Consider the following 21443-nt stretch of genomic DNA (forward strand, 5'->3'; position numbering starts at 1 on the left):
CGATCGCAAATTTTTTGTTGTAAATGTTTTGTGCTTTTATACAAAAGAGATAAGTTATCCTCAAAAGCCAATGAATGTGTTTTTATTAGTTATGGGGATAGTTACGGGGAAAATAAAAAAGGGTATAAATGTTTTGATTTCAAAAATCACAAACTTTATGTTTTTAAGGATGTGACCTTAGAAAATGAAAATGGTTTTGACAAAGATAATAGAAAAGAGGAAGTAAATCACCAAGAGAAGTTGATAATACTTTTGACAATTATTTGAATAATGATGATGAAGCCTTAGTTAGTGATGATTGTGAACATCCTAATGATGAGAGTGTAGAACCATCATTAAGTAATGATGATATAGTTGAAAAACCTACTAAAGATATACAAGTATATACCCGACGTGAGCAAATAAACCCACAAAGTGCATTAGAAAAATACTCATAATTCTCTCGTAGAAGAGACCTCACTTAGAAGATCAAGCCGAGTTTCTATTCTACCAAATAGGTTTGTATCTTATGACTCTTTATCACCAAACTATAGAGCTTGACTAATAGCACTACATTCCTATCATGAGTGATTACATTATAATGAAACAAAAAACTTTTCACATTGGATTGAAGCTATGAATGTAGAATTAGCCCTTAAGAAAGCCAAAACCAAGAAAGTAGTCACCTTGCCTTTAGGGAAGAAAATCATAGGCTATAGATAAGTATTTAAGGTCAAAATCAAGAGTGATAAAACTCTAGAGAGATAAATTCAAGTTAGCAGCCAAAGGATATTTCCAAGAATACGGAATTGACTATGAAAAAACTTTTGCACTTATAGCTAGGATGACTAGTGTTAGGAACCTCATTGCAGTTGCCTCTATCCAAAAATGGCACATATATCAACTAGATGTGAAGAATGCATTTCTCAATGGAGAATTAAATGAGAAAGTTTATATGGATCCTCGATCGGGATTTGATATCGAAAAAGGTAAAACTCTTAGACTTTAAAAGGCCTTGTATGGTCTTAAATAGACTCCTAAGGCACGGTATGATAGACTTAGTAATGTTATAACTCATTTGGGTTTTCATTCTTGCCATATTGACATTGATCTTTTTGTCAAAAGTACAGTTGATAATGTTGCTAGACTTTACTGTATGTAGAAAATGGCAAACATGGAGTTAGCTATGTCACATGGGTGCGGGTGTGACACAGGTGCGGCACAATTTCAAAAATTTTGGATACGGGGACTTGGCTATATATATATATATAGTGCTCAGTCTGTGACTGTGCACAACACAGTCTCTTTATATATATATATATATATATATATATATATATATATATATATAAGACATTTTTTTAGTTTTTTCACCCTAAAATTAGACGAATATAGACTCGATCAACGTTGATCCAGTCCAAAACGAGAACGGACTCGGCCTCGATTTGTTGACCGAGTCTAACTCGTCGTTGACTGAGTCAAGACTGTGTCCTAAGCCGCACCTGTGTCAGGGCGTGTCGACTCGGGTGCGGCGCCTCCCTAGCTGAGTCTGTGTGACTTAGGGAGTTAGTGATATTGAAAATGTATTAAAAAAATTTTGATATGTTTGATTTGGGTGTTTTAAGATAATTTTTTAGGCATTGAAGTTGCTTAAATCTCCCAGAGGGTATATTCTTTCTCAAATGAAGTTTGTTGTCGATATATGTGTTAAGTCTGACATTTCAGATGGCAAGAAAGTGGACTCCTAAAGTGGTCGATGCAAAATTAAAGATGGAAAAAATTTCGAAGATCCCACACTTTATAGACAACTAATTGGGTCACTCACTTGTCTATCACCAAACCAGAATATAGCTCATGTAGTTCACTCAGCTAGTTAGTTTTATCATGCTCCCACCATCGTGCACATGAGTGTTGCATTAAGGATTGTTAGATATATAAAGAACTCCATAACAAAAAGGTTTTTCTTATCCTTGTCTTCATCTTTAGATTTACTTGTTTATACTGATGTAGATTGGGAAGAAAATACCAATGATAGAGTCTCAACCACTAGTTTTTGTGTCTTTGAGATTCGTTGATTTCTTGAAAATGCAAGAAGCCGCAAAGGTCGCATTGTCATGCACTGAAGCTGAGTATAGAGCTATGATTACAACAACCATGGAACTTGTACGGCTAAGGAATCTTCTCAAAGATACGAGGGTAGTCATCTCAAACCATTGGTGTAAGTATTGTATTGTATTGTACGATACGTAATAGTTACTTTGAGCCTAATCAATACGATACACACCTTATCGAGATATGGGTTTTTTGAGATATTTTTTTGAGAATTGATGTTGCCTAGTCACCCAAAGGATATGTTCTATCTTAAATGAAACTTGTTGCTAACATCTGTGCTAAGTCAGGAATTTCATATGACAAGTAGGTGAAAACTCTTGAAATTGTAAATGCTAAGTTAAGGCTTGAAGATGGAACAATGCATGAAGATGCTACACCATACAGACAACTGATTGGATCACCAACCTACCTTCACCAACCTACCTATATCATCAGACCATATATAGCTCATGTACTTCATGGAACAAGTCAATTCCAGCACACCCCAATCATGAAGATTGTCAAATCAGAGTTGCCAGTCGGGGAAGTGAAAGCGGTAAGTGATTCGAGAAGCTAAAGCGGTAAGCGAGGCACTTCCAAAATTTTAAGTAGGAAGCACGGGACGACTTAAAAGTGGACCAAGAATCGTCTCATAAGCGACCTAAGAAGCGAATCGGAAGCGACCTAGGAAGCGAGGGGGAAGTGAAAAAAGAGAACAAAGTAAGAAAAATAAAAAACACAAAAAACTGAAAAAATAAGGGGAAGTGAGGGGGAAGTGCGCTTCTCCTAAATTGGGAAGTGTGCTTCCCAATTTTTTTGGCGCTTCCCAACACGTTTCGAAAGCGTCACATGTCGTGCTTCGGGGAAGCGTGCTTCCCCAAGTACTATATCGCTTCCGGTAACGCTATGTCAACTACATTAAAAATTAAATAACTACAAAGCTTTTCTTACCCTCATCCTCATCCTTAAATTTAATTGCTTATACTAATGTTGTGAAAAGCGTTGAAGCAAAGCAAGGCATTCCACCAAAAACTGAGGTGAGGCGTAAAGCATAAGCCTCAATTTTTTTAAAAAAACTTAAAAACAACTAGAAAATATCTAAAATTACAAATAAATAAATAAAAACTTAAAAACAACTAGAAAAAATATCTAAAATTACAAATACATAAAAAAATGCTTCTTCCTCTTCCTCGATTCTTATTATTATTATTATTATATTATTATTTTACTACTATTATTATTATTATATTTATTATTATTATTATCATCATGCCTTAGGCTGGCATCTTGAGGTGCGCTTTTAACAACACGGGCTTATACTGATGTTGATTGGGGAGGAAACCCCAATGATAGAATCTTAACAAGTGGTTTTTGTGTCTTTTTAGGGGATTCTTCAAATTTATTGGCGATGCAAGAAGCAGCAAAAAGTATCACTGTCTTCGGCCAAAGTTGGCAACGACAACAATGAAACTTGTGTAGCTAAGGAATCTTCTCAAAGACATATGAGAAGTCAACGCCAAACCTTCGAAGATGTGTTGCAATAATAAGAGTGCGATCTATGTCACATGGGTGCGGGTGCGGGTGCGGCGCAATTTCAAAAATTTTGGACACGGGGACTCGGCTATATAAATATAAATATAAATATATATATATATATATAACAATAATTCTAGTAAAGAATTAAAATTAAGGTAAACACATCTATGGGCCATGGTTAAAGGAAAAAAAACTTGAAACTATGACCATCTGAAATGGTCCATAATCTGTACTAGTCCAATTTTTCAAATGACCCCTTTACTATAGCATTCACATCTTTGTGATCTGTTCAGTTTTGACATTCAAATGTTTAAACTTTATACGTTAACAGTTGCACAGACTGTGCAATGCAGTGACTTTGCAGTTGCAGTTGCAGTTGCATAGTCTGTGACTGTGCAACTGCATTGCACAGTCTGGTTATATATATATTTTTTTAAAAGATATATAAAAAATGATTTTTTTGTTTTTTGTCTTTAAAATGAATATTTTTGGACTCGGTCAAAGTTGACCGAGTCCAAAATGTAGACGGACTCGGCCTCGACTCGTTGACCGAGTTCGACTCGGCGTTGACCGAGTCCGAGCCGAGTCCGAAGCCGCACCCGTGTCGGGGCGTGTCGACTCGGGTGTGGCGCCTCCCTAGCCGAGTCTGTGTGACATAGAGTGCAATTTACATTGCGAACAACCACACCTTCCATGAGCGTACAAAGCACATTGAGATGGGTTGTCATTATGTACGTGATGAATATATGAGAGAAACTATCGAGTTTTCGTATGTTACATCAAAGTATCAGCTTGCAAATTTCTTCACTAAAACTCTTCCTACACCTTGGTTTATCTTCCTCCTTAACAAACTTTCGGTGATTACAACATAAGTTTGAGGGGAGTCTTAAAATATGTAATATATATACATATATTTATATATTTATGTATATATATATATTTATTTAGAGTATTATAATAGGTAATGCCCATCATGGCCATTGTCTTTTTACATTTGAAATTAGGTATGTCCAATAAAGACAGTTTTGTCATCTTTTTGACTTTTTTTATTTTTTGTCTTTTTCATGTTTTATAGGGGCTCTATGGTTAAATAAGCATAGAGTCGGGCTCCCAATGGCCTTAAGCCTAGTGCCTTTTGTGCATAAATAGGGACTACTTGACTCCATTCAATGATATGTTTTCCTTAAGCATTTTATCAATAAAAGTTTACATTTTTTACATTTGTGTTCGCTTGTATTAGCCCTTGTTGGCGCTTTGTATTGTCCGATAGTGGACTTGTGCTTGTTAGGTACTTTGTGTTTGTATGCACTTAGTGGCATTTGCTTCACACTTCCGCTCATTCCATTACAATTACATCTTTCTTAACATTAAAATGATGCAGAAACATATATTTTTTTAAAAAAGTTAAATTTTTAAATCACAGGTGTAAACTTTTTTATATAAAAAACGAAGATTTCTTATTTAAGTGAAACACATACAAAAATGTGTTTCACACACAAAGTAAATAGGTTTCTCATGTGATGGGAAACAATTTTCTCGCTCCATGGGGAACGTGTCTCCCATGAGTTTCTGACATATTGGGTTTCACATTTCGGAAATGGGCTCCCCACATGCAAATAGAGTTTCCAATAACCATGAATCAGAGAATGGATTGAGTAACAAAATTAAGATAAAAGAAATGGAATAATGAAATACAAAATGAACTAGAAGAGACCCAAAATTAAGGTTCAAAGATGCACCTGATGCTCATTGCTCCTAACACAAGATAATATTATGTAATCCTTCTCTCTTCCTTGGAAAGAGTCAACACTAGCAACCTGCAGAAGAAATGTGTGCCTGAATAATAAATTTCCACAATAGCTACAAACAAGTTCGCTTTTCTAATGTTAGAAAAAAGAAACAAAACCTCAATTTCTTTGTATAGCTGCTGTCTAAGAGCTCCATTCCTTGACATGTGATTCACAATATATGCCCGTTGCCCTTCGTACGGTGTTATTACTCCGATCTTACAATTGTAAAAAATAATAATAAGACAGTTCAGAAACACTCAAAAAATAATCAAAAGAATCTGAGAATGATAAAAGGTAGAACGACAGCCAGTGCAACAAATAAAGAGAGCAGAAAATTGGACCTGACTAGGAATTACTCCACTCCTCAAGAACGTAGTGACAATCTTTTCAACATTTGCAGCCTCAGTCCTGTTTAGATAGGATGTTCCACTTGCACTTATCTCTTCTTGGCCCATCTAAAGGAAATATATTTCAAGCATTAAAATATATAAAAGCATTAAACTAGAACTAGAAGGCACTATCGTATGAAGTTAAAGCATGATACCAAAAGGAATTGATGAAACTAAGGTGCTTCACATCCATGATACCTGAACATAGAAAAACATGGGACGGTTGGGAACCGGCCATGGAAAATCAATTCCAGGTGACTGCCGTTCATTGATAGTCACCCCATTTTGGAGAGTACCTTCATAAAAGCTGTTGGATGGGAATTCCGACAGTGAAGGATGCATACGGTATTGAACCTGCAATCACATACTAGAGTAAAACACTAACAGAAACTAGCCTTGAACACAATTCGCTTGCCATATTTTCTAGATCTCCCAACATATGTAAATGCCAAAAGTGAACATGAATGACAAAAGCAACTGATCTCAATAAGCCTGAATGGTCCCATACATTGTTTAAATGAAACTGAATGTCAGATTTTTTTAAAATTTAAAAAAGATGATCGCTAATATGCATTTTACCCTACAACCACCATATCAGATATTGAATATAATCTCTAATATGAATATGCTTCTGCATGTTAATAACCAGAATGTAACATGTAATTTTCCACATTGCCCAAATATTTATTCTAAACCACCAAACATGCTAGCCAATCTAGACATTTAAGCATTTGTTAGATTATTTCTTTTTTCTTTCCAGCCAAAGCCAAAGCGTGATGCAAATAATGATTAGCATACAGAAACTCCATCAAAAGAATCACCTGTAACCTAAATGGCTTCAGCCCAAGCAGCACAAGGCGCTCAAAAAGTGATTGTGCAAGACCAGCACGAGCTGCCTTCTTGCACATGATGACCGGACCAAGCTGGCAATGATCTCCAACAAGAACAACCTATTTGGAAAATATTAGAAAGAAAAAATCAGTAGAAGTTAAAATTTCTGAGAAAAAAACAGCATTTACTGAAGTGGTTCAAGAAAGAGTTACTAGTTAACATCTACCTGCTTCACACCAAGAACCAGAGGAATGAGGCACTCTGGTTCTGTTGCCTGAGTAGACTCATCAATAAGAACCTGACAAAGGATTCAAAATGTTAGGAAGCACACGACAACAAAACTGTAGATAAAAATATCAAAATGCAGCTACAAACCTGCCGAAATCTAAAATTTGCTAGGCGTGGATCACCAGCACCAACACAAGTGCAACAAATGACATCTGCACTCTGGGTTATCTCTCTCTCGGTTGCCCTCTTGAGAGCCTTGTATTTTTTCTCATCACTGCTGGAAAGCTCTCCTGTCGAGAGAAGTATTCAGTACTAAACTTGATTTTAGCAAGACAGCCTAGCTAGAAAACAATTTCATAGGCGGTAATAAAAATTTAGCTTCTAAAAGGCAATGGACAGGAGAAAACAGGTGTTCACAAGCCAAAATAGCTCAACCAAAAAACTTTCCCACTATCATTTTGAAGTATTAGAAATGGAATATCATGAAATTTGTCCAGTATTACCAAAGACACAGACTGCATATACAATTACAAATGCAAATCGGTAAAATAACACAACATGAAATAGCGCAAAGCTGATATGGTAACACACCCACCTACATGGCCTAAACAGACGTTACACATTTCGCTTTTAAAGGAATTGTATGATCATACACAACATAACTAGCAAATAACGACATAAAAGCGATATTAGAACTCGATCGCGCACACACAAGGATGCATGCAGTACGTCAGATGACATAGATGATCTTAAAAGTTCTTTGCACCAAAATTTGGAAAAGAGCATATATGGAATGGCCAAATAAGATAAAAATAAGATATTTGAATTTTAGAGTGAACTTCCCCCCAACTGAACAACTATAGATATAAATTTGATATAAATTACGGGTTCAACTACCACAAAATTGGTCCATGCTTTTAACATCATAGGGTGCTTTAAGCAAAAGTGATTGGATTCAATCTACTATACCTTGCTCATCCTTCAGTTGCTGAAGTTTATGAAGCTCACTCTTTTCAGATGTATCAAGGTGTCGGACCTGGCACAATTAAGAAAGAACAAGAAACTTAGTTTAGGAACAGAACCTAGAAAATGCAACCAATCAAGACAGGGTTGCATATTATCAAAAAACATATTCCCAAAAAATGTCAACTAACGGGAATACCTGATAATGCAGTGTTAAATGTTCGACAGGTGAGCTTACAGCTTCCCTTGATTTTGCACAAAGCCTAACAACCTGAAAAAAATGACTGCACATAACTACCAGAATTTCACATATGTTCGCCAGGCAATAGTAACAATTAAGCATCAATATGAAACAAAAAACACACAAGCCACTTCACCTGACTTGAAACTGTACAGTGACAAATGAATAGAAAATTATTCCTTGCAGAAAAAAAGTCATCCTTACGGAAAAAGATGAATAGGAAATGACGTTACAAACTAAAAAAACAACCTAAAAACTCAACACCTCATCTCAACCCAGAAAGAGCCAAATTAATTTAGGACTTTACCCTGGATAAGAACAAACTAAATCCCATTGCACCTGAAGAGGATTTAACTCAGAAAAGTAGTCATTAATCCAAACCCAGTAGTATATGACCATTATCTGACCAACACGGATTTTGAACAGCAACAACAGGACATTATCTGACCATAACAAAAACAAACTAATAAAGCAACAAATTGACAGGAATCAGGTTATCATAAGAAAGAGTGGGAACATGATATTCCATTGTGACTTGGACTCAATTTGGGACCCAAATTATATCCATGCTAAGTGGGATCCAGAGCCTACCAAAATCTTGTCAATCCTTGAGATGAAACTGATATGGTCGTGAGTCGATCAATTTTTCACCAAATCCATCAATTCTGATTAAGCCCTTCAAGTTGAGATGTGTTTTAATCATGTCTAAATCCTACCTCGGTCTATCACTCTAACCAAGCGGGAAAAAAAACTTGACAAAACATTTAGCACTCTTTTTTAACTTGCAGACCACCAAGTCTTTCAGAAGCATAAAGCCAAGTTACCAAGACCCCATTTTCAGCATATAAATAGGAGGAAGTGAACAATTATCTTTCAAAATTCATACAGGGAAAACACAAGGAAAACTTTTTATACAAAATAAGACAAAAGAGGAAGCAAGGAGAACCAAATCAGAATAAACTGATAAAATTATAACATGAAAAGTTTTTTTGGTCAAATAGAGATGCAAGGATACAACGGAAGCAAGGTCAAAGAAGCATTCAAATTCCAAAACAAGTCATGTTACTGGCCTTAAGACACATCTGCCACCATATTGTCCCCCTCTATGGCCCCTACCAATGACCATAGTGTCTTCCAACACCTCTCAACCCCTCTACCCTGCACAAACATTTGAAAATTTTGCATAACCCTACTCCTCCCATATAAAAGCAATAGGCTCCCCAAAGTACCAATATTCTAGATAGTCATTGACTCATCACCAGCAAGTAGACAGAAACATCCTCATTCCAGGAAGGTACCTATAACCCCAATACCTATGTGGAGAATGGGTCTACAATCAGGAATGCCGAGCCAAGATAGCCAAAAAAGGCACAAAGATGAGTCTCCCTGTAGATGTCTTTGAACAAACAACTCAAATCAAACAAATTAGAATTCAACACCAACTTGATAAGAAAACGTTCATGCTCTAGGAGACAGAGCTAGAGGTCCTAGACTCACAGTAGTAAGAGAGAAAGGGTCTATAATCATTGAAGCTAACAAGTTAGTGGCAAGATAAAATTGAAAGTCAAGCTTCAGAACTGCACTATCGGTTGTACACTAATGATATCTGATAAAAAAGATTTCCCACCACCTTGGTCCACCAACCCCTCCCACTAAAAAGTTCACCTACAAAATTACACCCTGCAATGTAAATCCCTTCGCATGAAGTCATCTATGGATAGACATGATGACATGCATTAAATGCTATTGCTGTTTCTTACCTTCTAGTCAACATTTTTGGCTTCTTTCGCATTCAATTGGATCAATTTTTTCTTGGCCTCTTGATTTAAGGCCACAATTTTTTTCCACAATCCTAATAGTTGCTTTGGAAAAACAGTTTTTCATTTCAAATGAGAATTGAACAAACTATGGGAGTCATATCATCCATCTAATCTATATATAATTTCATTATTGGTTACCGTAAAGGTGATAAATGATGATAATGTGACTATAAATAAACCTTGCACAAGCATATCATGCTATAAAATTTGTCAAGAGAAAGGGATGATTTTAGAAAATTAAGGAAATAAAATCATTTCTTGCAAAAGCGCGGGATGTAAATAAACTTAGTGAGCATTACTCTAGATCATAGAACTTTATGACAATAAGTTTAAATCTTCACAAATCTGAATTTGGAGTAAGGAAACAAATAAAGATGTGCCATGCATCTGAGCACTGATATATATAAAATTTGAAAATCTATTTCACATATAGAATACAGAGTTCAGTTCTATGGAAGATAAGCTGTACAACAAAAATACATTCTATTACTTCAAATGAAAAGAGAGGGCCATCATGCAAAAAGTTCCTGAAGATCTCGTAATAAAATCACCTTTTCCATATTAATTGCAACAAATGGAGTTTTCTCTCTATAGCATCCACAGTGATGCTTTATCGCATGCTGCTGCTTTTCTCTTCATAAGCAAAAAGAAAATATCTTATTTCACATTCATGCAAACTCCAACCCTCACATACATGTCGAAAGGGGAAAAAAGAATTTGCATGAAACTAGATAACAATGTATATGATGCTTGATAAAAAGGCTGCCTGAAAATGGTAACTTCAACAAGCTAAGGAAGAACTATTCAGTTAAAAGGAACAGGAAATTCACTTGGATACAAAATAGAAGTCCATCAGCAAAAACCAATAAAAGAAAAATGTCATTTTCAATCAACCAACAGACGTTAAGAAGACAAACGCAAAAAAAAAATCAATATAGCAGCAAACGGATATCAATTTCTTCAAACACCCCCACCCCGCTCCCCCACCAAAAAAAAAACAAGAAAGAAAACAAATAGAAGAAAAAAGGATTGCAGGCATTCAACAAAGAGCACATATTGAATGCAAAGAGAAACACGTTAATGAAACAAACATCTTCAACCATCTGGCATAAAGTTTTGAAAAACAAAGCAGACATGTCATTACCTTCAAACCAGTTGCACTGATCTTCTCAGCGAGCTGATCAACTGCCACATTACTTGGTGCACAAACTAAGACCTAACATCAAGTGCATATCAACAATAATTAGAGGAAAATCCAATATAACAAATTAGGCAAACCAAAGTGCCAGGATGATAATAAAATATATAGGACAATCGCTTACCTGACCTTGCCCTTGTTTGGCCATGTGATACACAATAGCTGCAGAAGTTACAGTCTTTCCTGTGCCAGGAGGACCTTGTATCAAACTGATTGGCTTCTGCAGAACACTCTTAACAGCAAAAACCTGCGAGTTGACAAGATGAATCTATCATCCAGCATTCCCTTCCTATGAAAACTTCAAGCTTTTGAATCCACCTTAAACTTATCAGCAGCAGAAGGAAACAAAAAAACAAAAAAGACAGGAAAAAGGAAGCATGACTGTCAAACAGATACACCAACACCTCCTACCTCACTGGCATCTTCTAAGAAAAAAATAGTACATTCACATATCAGAGGATGAACTAAAAATAAAGGAGATCGGTACCACATAATAGAAAACAAGAATGGCTGGTAAAATAAACATGTGGAACATACAGAAGACTGACCAACATGGACATTGGACAAAAATGGTGTACCAAAGCAGGATCTTTTGAAGTAAAAAAGAGAACTATTATCACTATAAAAAAAAACATCAGGATTAAGCAGACTATTTCTAACATAAAGCACAACTACCAAAATAAACATAACCTAAGTCACATGGGTGCGGGTGCGGGTGCGGGTGCGGGGATTCGGCACTTCCAAAAAACCCGGGTGCGGGGGTGCGGCAAAAAAAAAAAATTTAAAAAAAAAAAATATATATATATATATAAAGGGTCCGGGTTCCCCGACACGGGTCCTGGGCAAGGCCGTTCTGTTCCGGGCAAGGCCTAATCAATACCACCACCAGCTAGGCTCACGTCACTTTCTAGCAAAATAATTAACTGGCCGGGCATGGCCTTGACCTTAGCTGCCCGCCCTTTCCCCTCTGACCCACAAACCTCATTTCACCACATCAAGTGCTCACATCATTTTTTTTATTGTAATGGTTATAAAGAAGATCAAACCAAGACCCATTAGTTTAATTTAAGTAGAATATCATTGTATCTACTTGGTCAGGATGTAATTACTCGGGCTTTAAAATCACCAGTCAATATCTTATTAGTTTTGACCTCTATTTCCGTGACCGTACCGCCTCCAGCCATCATTTCTACCTTTACATTTTTAGATTTCTTTATGACATATAATAAGATATTTGGAGATTTTGTGTTTTGTGCTTTTTCCTTCTGGAAGTGGAGGTGAGACTAGTTGGGGGCAATTAGTTAGTGCATCACGTGAAGGAACTTTGGTTAGAGTCCCCAACCCTGGTTGGGTGCAACACTCTAGACATGTAAAGGGTTAGTGTGATGTGATTTGAAGTAATAAGGGGCAGCAGCGTTAGCTTTACTAATTTGTCCCAAAGGCCAAATGTTGGAAGCATGGGAAGCAGCGAAGGATGAAAGGGGGAGATTGGTTGCGCATCAGAGACCGGGGCAGTAGTAGTGCAGGCACAGCAGGGAGCTTTGCAGGCGCAGCAGCAGCCTTGGCCGTGAATGATTCCGGTGAAGAGAGGGAAGGTATTAGTCCGGCGCCTCAAAAGCTGTCTCGCACCGATGCGTTCCCCTTTAGGATGCCTCCCTTCTCCCGTTGTGACAACAGCCCCACCTTTTATAACAGTGAGGGCAGGTCGAGCGATTTATACGATGTCCCCGGTGGTGCAGTTGCAGCGGGAGCTACTGCAACAAGGACTCTGAAACCTTTTCCTATTGCCTTCAAATCCCCAGGTATCAACTCTAAAACAACACCCCTTCCAAAACACCCTTTGCATTTTTCCGGCACCTCTGATTTGTCCAAAGAATCACCCTTGTACCATTTCATAGGGCAAAATTTAAAAAAAAAAATCAAAAAGATGTATCAAAATGACCCTGGGTGTGTTGACCGCACCCAGGGTTGGGTTGACCGCACCGGGTGCCGCACCCGCTCCCGCACCTCATCGCGTCGACGCGGGTGCGGTACCTGTCTGGCCGAATCCCTGTGATATAGAACATAACTGAGCAAAAGAGATCGAACCCATGACATCCAAAAGTAGCTAAAATTTCAACCCATATATTATTGTGTATGTTCATAGGTGGCATGCATGGATTTGGGGATTGCAACACATAGTAACACACAATCAAATCAAGAAGACCATAACAACAAGCCTTGTAAAGTTGTTATACAGACTCCTTTAGCAGTAAGTAGCAAGAATCAGCCACCAGCCCTATTACTATTGCCAGAATCCACAACAGGCATGATTGATGGGGATACTTTAAAAAAGATGGTGTTTTTAGAGTGTCTGAGTCTTGCTACAATCAGATGACAGTTGACAGATCCATGAAGGAGATTTTAACATCACAAAATAACACAAACACACATTACATGAGACAAACTTCACAGGAAAAAGAGTCAAACAAAGAAGATACTTATACCTGTGATGCATTTAAGTCTGGAAGGCCTGGAGCACCAAAGCGACGAGGCAGTGTGTTACGAACCACCTGAGACTCAACCTCATGGCCCAACAAGTGATGATATATGTACCTACAATTGCAATCAAATTTCATAGGGCGTCAGCATCAGATCTACAATTGCAAATAGTTTCTGAAGACAACTGAAAAAAGAAGCCACCAAGATAAAACCCCACATTGATATCAAAGAAGTTTGACTCAACAAAGTACGAAAATGCATCCAAATAACTAGTGCAAATGGAAAAAAACATGTCAGCCAACATGAAGTGATCAAAACTGCAGATGAAGCAAAAATCACAATGGATACCCTACATGTATTGAACACAAATGGATATTAATAAATACATACAAAATATAACAAAGAACAATTTAGTGATTTACAAAAACACTCCCAAGTTTTGACATCTTTACGACCACACTTAACGTTTAAAAATTACATTTAACAACACAATATTTGATAGTATCTATGTCACATGGGTGCGGGTGCGGGTGCGGGTGCGGGTGCGGGTGCGGGTGCGGGTGCGGCACTTTCAAAAACCTAGCGTGAGGGGTGCGGCAAGGGCAAAAATGTAAAAAAAAATTATATATATATATATATATAGATTAATAGATATAGAAGGGGGTCCAAAATTGAAACTTCTAAATAAAATCATTTAAAACTTCAAAATATGGGTTTAATTTACACGTTGGACTTTAGGTGACCTTATCCTATTCTCAATGAAAGCTTTTAATTTCCAAGAATCTAAATAAAATCATTTAAAACTTCAAAATATGGGTTTAATTTACACGTTGGACTTTAGGAGACCTTTCCTATTCTCAATGAAAGCTTTTGATTTCCAAGATAGATTTTAGGAAACAGTTTTCCATTATCAACACTTTCCAAAGCTGCCTTGTTGAGAAACTCGTTTTATGTTTTTGGTGGATGAGAGGAAGTTTTATTACTATTAAATGAGAGAGAGAGAGAGTTTAATGAGAATTTATTCACTTGAAAATAATGTTGTTCAATGCATTTTAAATGAATTTAAAGCAAGGGTCTCTTTTTTTATTTTCCAAAGCAGATTTTTTTAATCAAAAAAATGGACCAAAATGACCCTGGGTGCGGGTGCATTGACCGCACCCAGGCTCGGGTTGACCACACCGGGTGCCGCACCCGTGTCGCGTCGACGTGGGGGTGCGGCACCTGTCTTGGAGAATCCCTGTGACATAGGATAGTATGTATCAAATAGGCACCTGAGAGCACCTCCATTAGCTTAACCATGGTTTGACAATGGTTAATGACAGAAAAAGACCCATTTACCATTCAATTCACTTTCTTGTATGCTGGGCTCCTCTTTCACCTTGCTTTTTCTGCAGATTTCACCACCAAATCTGATAAGTTCTCCATTTTTCAGCTTATCTCATGCCTAAATCGGATGAGATTTTCCATTTCCCGGCATATCTCACCCACAAATCAGATGAGGTCCCCATTTCCAGCATTATCACCCTAGAAATCAGATGAGTTTTCCCATCTTTGGCACAGAAAATGCCCAAAATGGACAAGCATTTCTAACAGAGAGCAATTGTACAAAACCACAGTTAAAAGTTAAAACCCATAACCAGAAAGAGACAATGAAAATAATGGCAACAATGAAAGCAGTGGAAGATTTTTGGGTACTGCCTGGTGGAGGATTAGGGATGCAAAGAGCTCTGGTTCAATAGCCATTCCGCAGACAACTATTTTGACGGTACATAGAAAAAGTTGCTAATACGCCAAAACTTGGCCTCACATCTTCCCCCAATAACCCTGATTTACATCTCTCCCCCCCCCCACCACCACCACCACCTAAAGCCCTATTTGTCTCACAATCTTCCTCCAAACTCACCAAAACTCTCATCCATTCCTCCTTTTGCAGTTTCTGCCTGCGATCACTTTCTCATTGAAGATCTTTAGGGCTTGAGCTCCCTCAGTGGCCCTCTCTGTGTTGAGGTTCATTTGCTGGTATCCGGCGATACGTCGGTTCGCTTTTCATTGTCCATAGTTATAGTGAAACTGGCTTACATGCAAAAGTGAAATGGAGGATATTTTGGACATTTTGTCACTTAAGGGTATATGAATAATTTTAATAGGAAGATGATGGTGTCCATCACCTACAGTCAACTGAGCGATCATCTGAGATTAACCTTGCAAACCCATACAGTTCAATGTAATTTTTGAGATGTTAGGCATGGATTTGTCAATATGCAAAAACTTGAGCATTTATTACTCATTAAAACCACATCACATTTTTAGCACATCTGGACCACATTTGTGAAGGAGGCTACACCATATTAAGAATATTACGCTTATTTGGAATTAAGCATATCATATATACATATACTTTTGACTGGATGAAATTTAAGGATAACATTGTCCTTCTAGATACATTAACAACTAACATGCACTACTTCAACGATAAGCTGGACATAAGTTCAATCCACATTCACCAAACAACCATACTATAACCACAGTATACTTGATACTAAAGTTGCAGACCAATGAAGGTCTTCACATTAGACAGTAGCAGCAGGTCATTTCTTCTAGTCAGACAAAGCTTGTAATTGAAGCCATTCATGACACAGACATGTCAAGCATAACACAAATGGCAAACACTTATTAGGTAGGTGAAAAACATCTTTTGAAGCAATGAGTGATGGGAGGAAATATGGAAATAAACTCACCCGCTGACACTTGTTTCATCAACAGCAAAAGTCTTCATTGCTCCCTGCATACGATCAAAGCTAGTGCTCTTCCAAACAAAATCTACGCTGAAACCATGGTTGACATCAACCGGAACCCCCTAGAAAATATGGCAATGTAGTCCACCATGTGAAACAAGAACACAGCTGCACCAATTTATTCCAAACATAGAGCAAAACTCAATGCATACCTGACTAGCCCGAAGCTCAAGAGCAACCTCCTCTTGTGCAGTCATCTTGATCTAAGACAAAAATGACTATAATTAACTTCAAAAGAATTTGAATAAATGATAAATACTAGCAAGTCAATACCAATTCCATGACAATTTCTCATTTGCAAAATTAGATAGCAAAATCAATCACAGAATCAAATTATAGATAAAAATGCTGCAGAACAAGACCTACCACATGCCCCACAGACTGCCAAGCAGGATGGGCTGCATCACCGGAGTATCGCAATCGCAACTCATCACCAGGTACCAAGCGCAACTCATTATCTTCCTGTTGCAATGCGAGATAGTTGACAAATTGTCAAAGATAAGGTCACAGGACAATGTGCACAAAGAGATTGAATAGCCCACCGCCAAGCCAGAAAAATAATATTAAAAAAAGTAGATAATATTAAACAAGAACACTACCTTTGGGAAGATGAAGTATGCAACACGCTTCTTGTTAAGGCCAATGTCCCAACGAATAGTAACATTGCCTTTACTTTGTGACTCTTTCATCATCTACATCAAAATCATGGGCAAGTGCAGACAAAAATTTAACTAAAGTCAAGATTTCTTGAAGAAGCTGCATGCTAGTAAATGAAAATGTTAAAGTTTTGCACAGTACAATTATCCAATATAAAAGAATAAGCCTTCAAGCGAAGAATGCTTGAAACAATATTGATCAGAATAAATGAGATCAAATAAGTGAAAGCAAAAAATTAGGCTTAGTTCATACTTTATCATAATCTGCTTCCAGCTTTACAAGCGGTGCAAAAACGTTTTGATACTGCAAAATGGAGGCCACTTCACAAGTCAAATTAAGATGAAACATTCCAGTAATTGGAAATAAGAATGAAAAAATTGGCATCCAAGTTACAAAGATGCAATGTCTATAAAAGGAATTGGCATTAACGCTTCAAATCATTATAAGGAAGAGGAGAAGGAAACCTATTAAAAAATATCAGTACATTTTTAAGCTTCAAATTGCATTCAAACCAAATATATCAAAAAAAATACAGCGATTATCAAGGTGTATCATGGTCACCCAGATACCTGGTAAGCATCTTCGTACTTGAGGGCCACAGGTTGAGGTTCATCATCCACACCAGGTTTCTCTAGATCTTCAAGAGAAGCATCAGGATTTGTCTTCCAAAGTTCTTCAACCTTGTTTATTTGTTGAGCACTGATTTGGCGTGCTCTCAACTGCTCCTGCTCGGATGGAACCTGGGAATAACACTAAACGTTAACAACCATATCACGTGCATCAAATACATAAAAAAAAGTAAACAAAACCCCAATGAAATGTTTGACACCCAAATAGCCCAGAAAGAAGGAAAAGCATACCTTGACAAGCCATGGAAGGAAGCATCTGTCATCAATAAGCGGGCACCACTGACTCAGGTCCCAATTCATATCTTTCAGTGCATTGACATTCAGGCAAGGCTCCCTACATAAGAGAACCACAACACTCTCTGTCTTGGCAGAAATAAACCCTAGAAGGAATACATTTCTACAACCACAGTTATAGCATTCAAGGATGGTTTCTCCCAGTGGGCTGTCCTTGTGAAGGCAGACCTCCTTGTGTTTTGCTCGAACCTGTCATACATGAAAAAAAAATGTCAAACATAATGACTGAAAAAATATAGGAACCCAAAACCAAACCAACATTCCATGCTGAAAAATGCCCCTTTCTCTATAGGACAGGAAAGCATAACTGGAACTGAATATTCCATTCAGTGCACATGCAAACAAATAAAGTTTTCCCTAGCCATACATATGAAAATTTTCTCCACCTCCATAGGTGATGAAAATTTTCATCTAGCCTCATTTGTCGTTACTCTCTCCTCACTGCATCCCTCTCTCTTCATTGCTGGAACTTTGAACTTTCATCCGCATGCTCTCCCTTCCTCTCCTGTCCCAACTTGATCCACTATTACAACCTCCCCTTATCTATGCCTCCCTCCCCTTATTCCTTCATTTGGTTGTGCGATGATAGGTAGAAGCTACTTAGGTTTGCCATTGGAACTAGGGATGCACACTGAACTGAGCCGGCTCGGCTCAGCTCGGGCTCGTCAGCTTTGTAAATGAGCCGAGCTTGAACCTGTGTATGACGCTCGGACGAGCTATCGAGCCGAGCTTGAACGGCCTGTTGAGCCCGATAAGGCTCGTCAGGCTCGGCTCATTGCAAACCCAATATATATAATATCTTTGCAAATAAATTCAAAAGTGCATTGTTACTGTTATGGGTAGGCCGTTAGTCTTTATTCAGAACGTGTTGGGTTCAAATCTGTCTTTTGCGCCTTTTTTCGCTGAGAATTTTTAGTATGTATACAATTTTTTCAGTGATAATAGTCAAAAGACATGCTTTGGCTTAATGGTGGGTCACTTGGTTAACGTTAAAGAGGTCGGGGAATCAAATTTGTCCTCCGCAAAAAAAATTACTATATCTTGTTGAAGCTCGGCTCGTCTCGAGCTCGGAACCGAGCAGAGTTCGAACACTGCCTTACAAGCTCGGCTCCGAACTTGAGCCGAGCTTGGACAAAGTCATTTTGAACTGAGCCGAGTTCGAACAGCCCAGGCTCGAACTCGGCTCGTGTGCATCCCTAATTGAAATTGTCATTAAACCCAAAAAACCTTAGGTTTAGGTAAGGCAAGCAGAATCAGGTTTTGAATTACTTTTGGTTGGATGGAAATCGCTGGGAATAGTTTTCAGGTGCCAGGGGAACAAGAGATAGAGATGTCAAGTGTCTTGATCGAAGATGCAAGGTCCCCATAAAAGCAACCATCATCAAATGCTCTCTTCATCACAATGATGATGGCAGCACTCCTGATTCACCTCTGTCTCAACCTTGCTCTGTTATCAGGACGTCTCTTATCTCTTCATCATTTCAAGTTTTGGCCCTTTTGGGTGATTGCAATGCATCGTCACTTTCATTTTCATGAATTCTTTTAACCCATATTGAGGTCAATACTTATCGGTTCTAATATATGAATGATGCATGAAAACCATCTAATCATTTAACAGATGATAATTTTCCATGAAAAAAATTCATATGATTTGAAACAGCTAAAAAACATCCAGTTGAAATTTTCTGTCACAGAAACAAAGGGAAATTTTTCATAGGAAGGTTTGTCAGATGACTACTTTTCATATGAGGACATCTCTTTTCCTATGAAATATGCAGTCCATAAGCGCACTAAAATTGTGGAAATCCTCGAAGCTTTATAACAAAAATATTTTCAGCCATCAGTTTGGCATCTACATAGTTACATCTAAGTATTCAACTTATGTTAATGGACCCAATTCTATCGTTTAAGTGTTCCTCAGTTTTCTCCTTCGAAGTGCATAGTTTCCTTCTTTTCAGACTACCTATAAAAGAAACAATCCTTTCTATTCTGAACTTATGGTGTCGTATCTAGCTTGTAATTGGTTGAATTCAGATATTCTGCTATTTCCTTTATTGCAATTACCTAATTCTAGAAAACTGTATGCATCCAAACGCACCCTGAGATGACGCGAGTGAACAGGAGGGGAGAAAAAGGAAAACCTAGGAAAGCACGCACACAGCAACAATGGTAAATTCTCTCCAAAGACAGAATTGCATATCTATCAAAACAAAGTATTTGTTCCAAAAACCCTAGAAAACAGAGTAAGTAAGGTGAAGGAAAAGAATTATAAGAGGTTTATATTTCATCACACAAACGAACAAAAAATAAAAAGGAGAGAAAAGAAAACAATAACCAACCAGATGATTAACGATATGAGACCCGGACGTGTTGCCCCTCGAGTTGCAGAACCACTTGCGGCACGACGGCACATTGCAGCGGACCACACAAGCGGGGTTCTGCACCCCGCAGTACCGGCACGCATGCTCGGTGAAGTTCCCTCCCTTGCCGAAGTCGAACCCCTCGTCGTCCCCCGTCTCCTCGAAGTTCAGACCACTGATCCCCGCAGCCAGGGCATCCGCGACCCCCTGGCTAGACCGCCTGCCCTTCGTGCTGGCAGGTCCAGGGGACGACGACACCCCAGCGGCAGCAGAGGAGGCGACATCTGCAGGCAGATCTCGGTCATTTGACTCGCTGGTGGCAGCTGCGGCCGCTGAGAGGTGGGGACCGTCGGGGGACCAGACGGGCGCCCTGATCGGCTGGCTGAGCTCCCTGAATTCGGGGTAGTCGTAGTCGTCGCCCTGCGTATTGAATTCGAGGAAGGTGTAGGCATCGCCGGTGTCTGGCTGCGATGCCGTCTCGTAGAGGTTGGGAACCACGGGCTGCGCGGCCATGGGTGACGGAGAAACCCTAGCTCCCTTTCGTTCTCCCCTCGCAGAGGGAGTACCCTGATGCGTTCTGGACGCTGGAGTTAGGGTTAGGGTTTCTACGCCCTACGGTTTTCAGAGAGAAAGAGGGGAAGAGAAAGAGAGAGAAGAGGGGAGAGGGCCCTACGGTTTTCAGAGAGAAAGAGGGAAGAGAAAGAGAGAGAGAAGAGAGGAATGTGAAAAAGAAGGAGAGGGGTGGGGCGGAAATTGATCGAGTGACGAGTTAAGAGAACTAACCGCGGTTAAACCCAAGGTTTCGCTCATGACGTTTCCGTTAACCGGATGACCGCTTATTTTATCTCCTGAACCTGACCCGTAGATGAACTGAAAGGTCAAGTTCCGTAATTTCATGCCGGTGATGCAGAAAAAACTATCGGATCTCTGGACTACATGGTCCGTTCTTAAGATTGAATACTGACATAATCGTTCAATCGGATGAGCACTTGTTTTACCTGTGAACCCTATTGATATACTAAAAGATCAAGTTCTGTAATCTTGTGAGGGACGTAAATAGTTTGGATTTGGGTCTGATGTATCCAATATCATATCCAACTAATTGGAGACGGATTCGGATGAAAAAAAGGATAACACCATATCCGACTAGACACATGTAAC

At 38.5% G+C, this 21443-nt stretch overlaps 1 protein-coding gene across 1 annotated transcript in view; it reads right to left on the reverse strand.

Annotated features, from left to right (window-relative positions):
- The window catches only part of LOC149819081 (regulator of nonsense transcripts 1 homolog), a 63508-nt gene extending 42514 nt beyond the window's left edge, over positions 1 to 20994 (reverse strand). The window contains exons 1-20 of the mRNA XM_089984070.1: positions 20262 to 20994; positions 17860 to 18111; positions 17569 to 17739; positions 17252 to 17302; positions 16942 to 17034; positions 16709 to 16804; positions 16495 to 16545; positions 16286 to 16404; positions 13553 to 13661; positions 11191 to 11313; positions 11013 to 11084; positions 8007 to 8078; positions 7814 to 7880; positions 6992 to 7134; positions 6843 to 6914; positions 6607 to 6735; positions 5984 to 6139; positions 5738 to 5851; positions 5513 to 5611; positions 5346 to 5423 (exon numbers count right to left, since the gene is read on the reverse strand). Of these exons, the coding sequence (XP_089840196.1) occupies positions 5346 to 5423; positions 5513 to 5611; positions 5738 to 5851; positions 5984 to 6139; positions 6607 to 6735; positions 6843 to 6914; positions 6992 to 7134; positions 7814 to 7880; positions 8007 to 8078; positions 11013 to 11084; positions 11191 to 11313; positions 13553 to 13661; positions 16286 to 16404; positions 16495 to 16545; positions 16709 to 16804; positions 16942 to 17034; positions 17252 to 17302; positions 17569 to 17739; positions 17860 to 18111; positions 20262 to 20795 (2601 nt within the window). The 5' untranslated portion in view covers positions 20796 to 20994. The remainder of the gene's footprint in view (positions 1 to 5345; positions 5424 to 5512; positions 5612 to 5737; positions 5852 to 5983; positions 6140 to 6606; positions 6736 to 6842; positions 6915 to 6991; positions 7135 to 7813; positions 7881 to 8006; positions 8079 to 11012; positions 11085 to 11190; positions 11314 to 13552; positions 13662 to 16285; positions 16405 to 16494; positions 16546 to 16708; positions 16805 to 16941; positions 17035 to 17251; positions 17303 to 17568; positions 17740 to 17859; positions 18112 to 20261) is intronic.
- Positions 20995 to 21443: the final 449 nt, after the last annotated feature.

Source organism: Nuphar pumila, chromosome 13, assembly GCF_984573655.1.
Source record: "Nuphar pumila chromosome 13, dmNupPumi1.hap1.1, whole genome shotgun sequence".
NCBI lineage: Eukaryota > Viridiplantae > Streptophyta > Magnoliopsida > Nymphaeales > Nymphaeaceae > Nuphar > Nuphar pumila.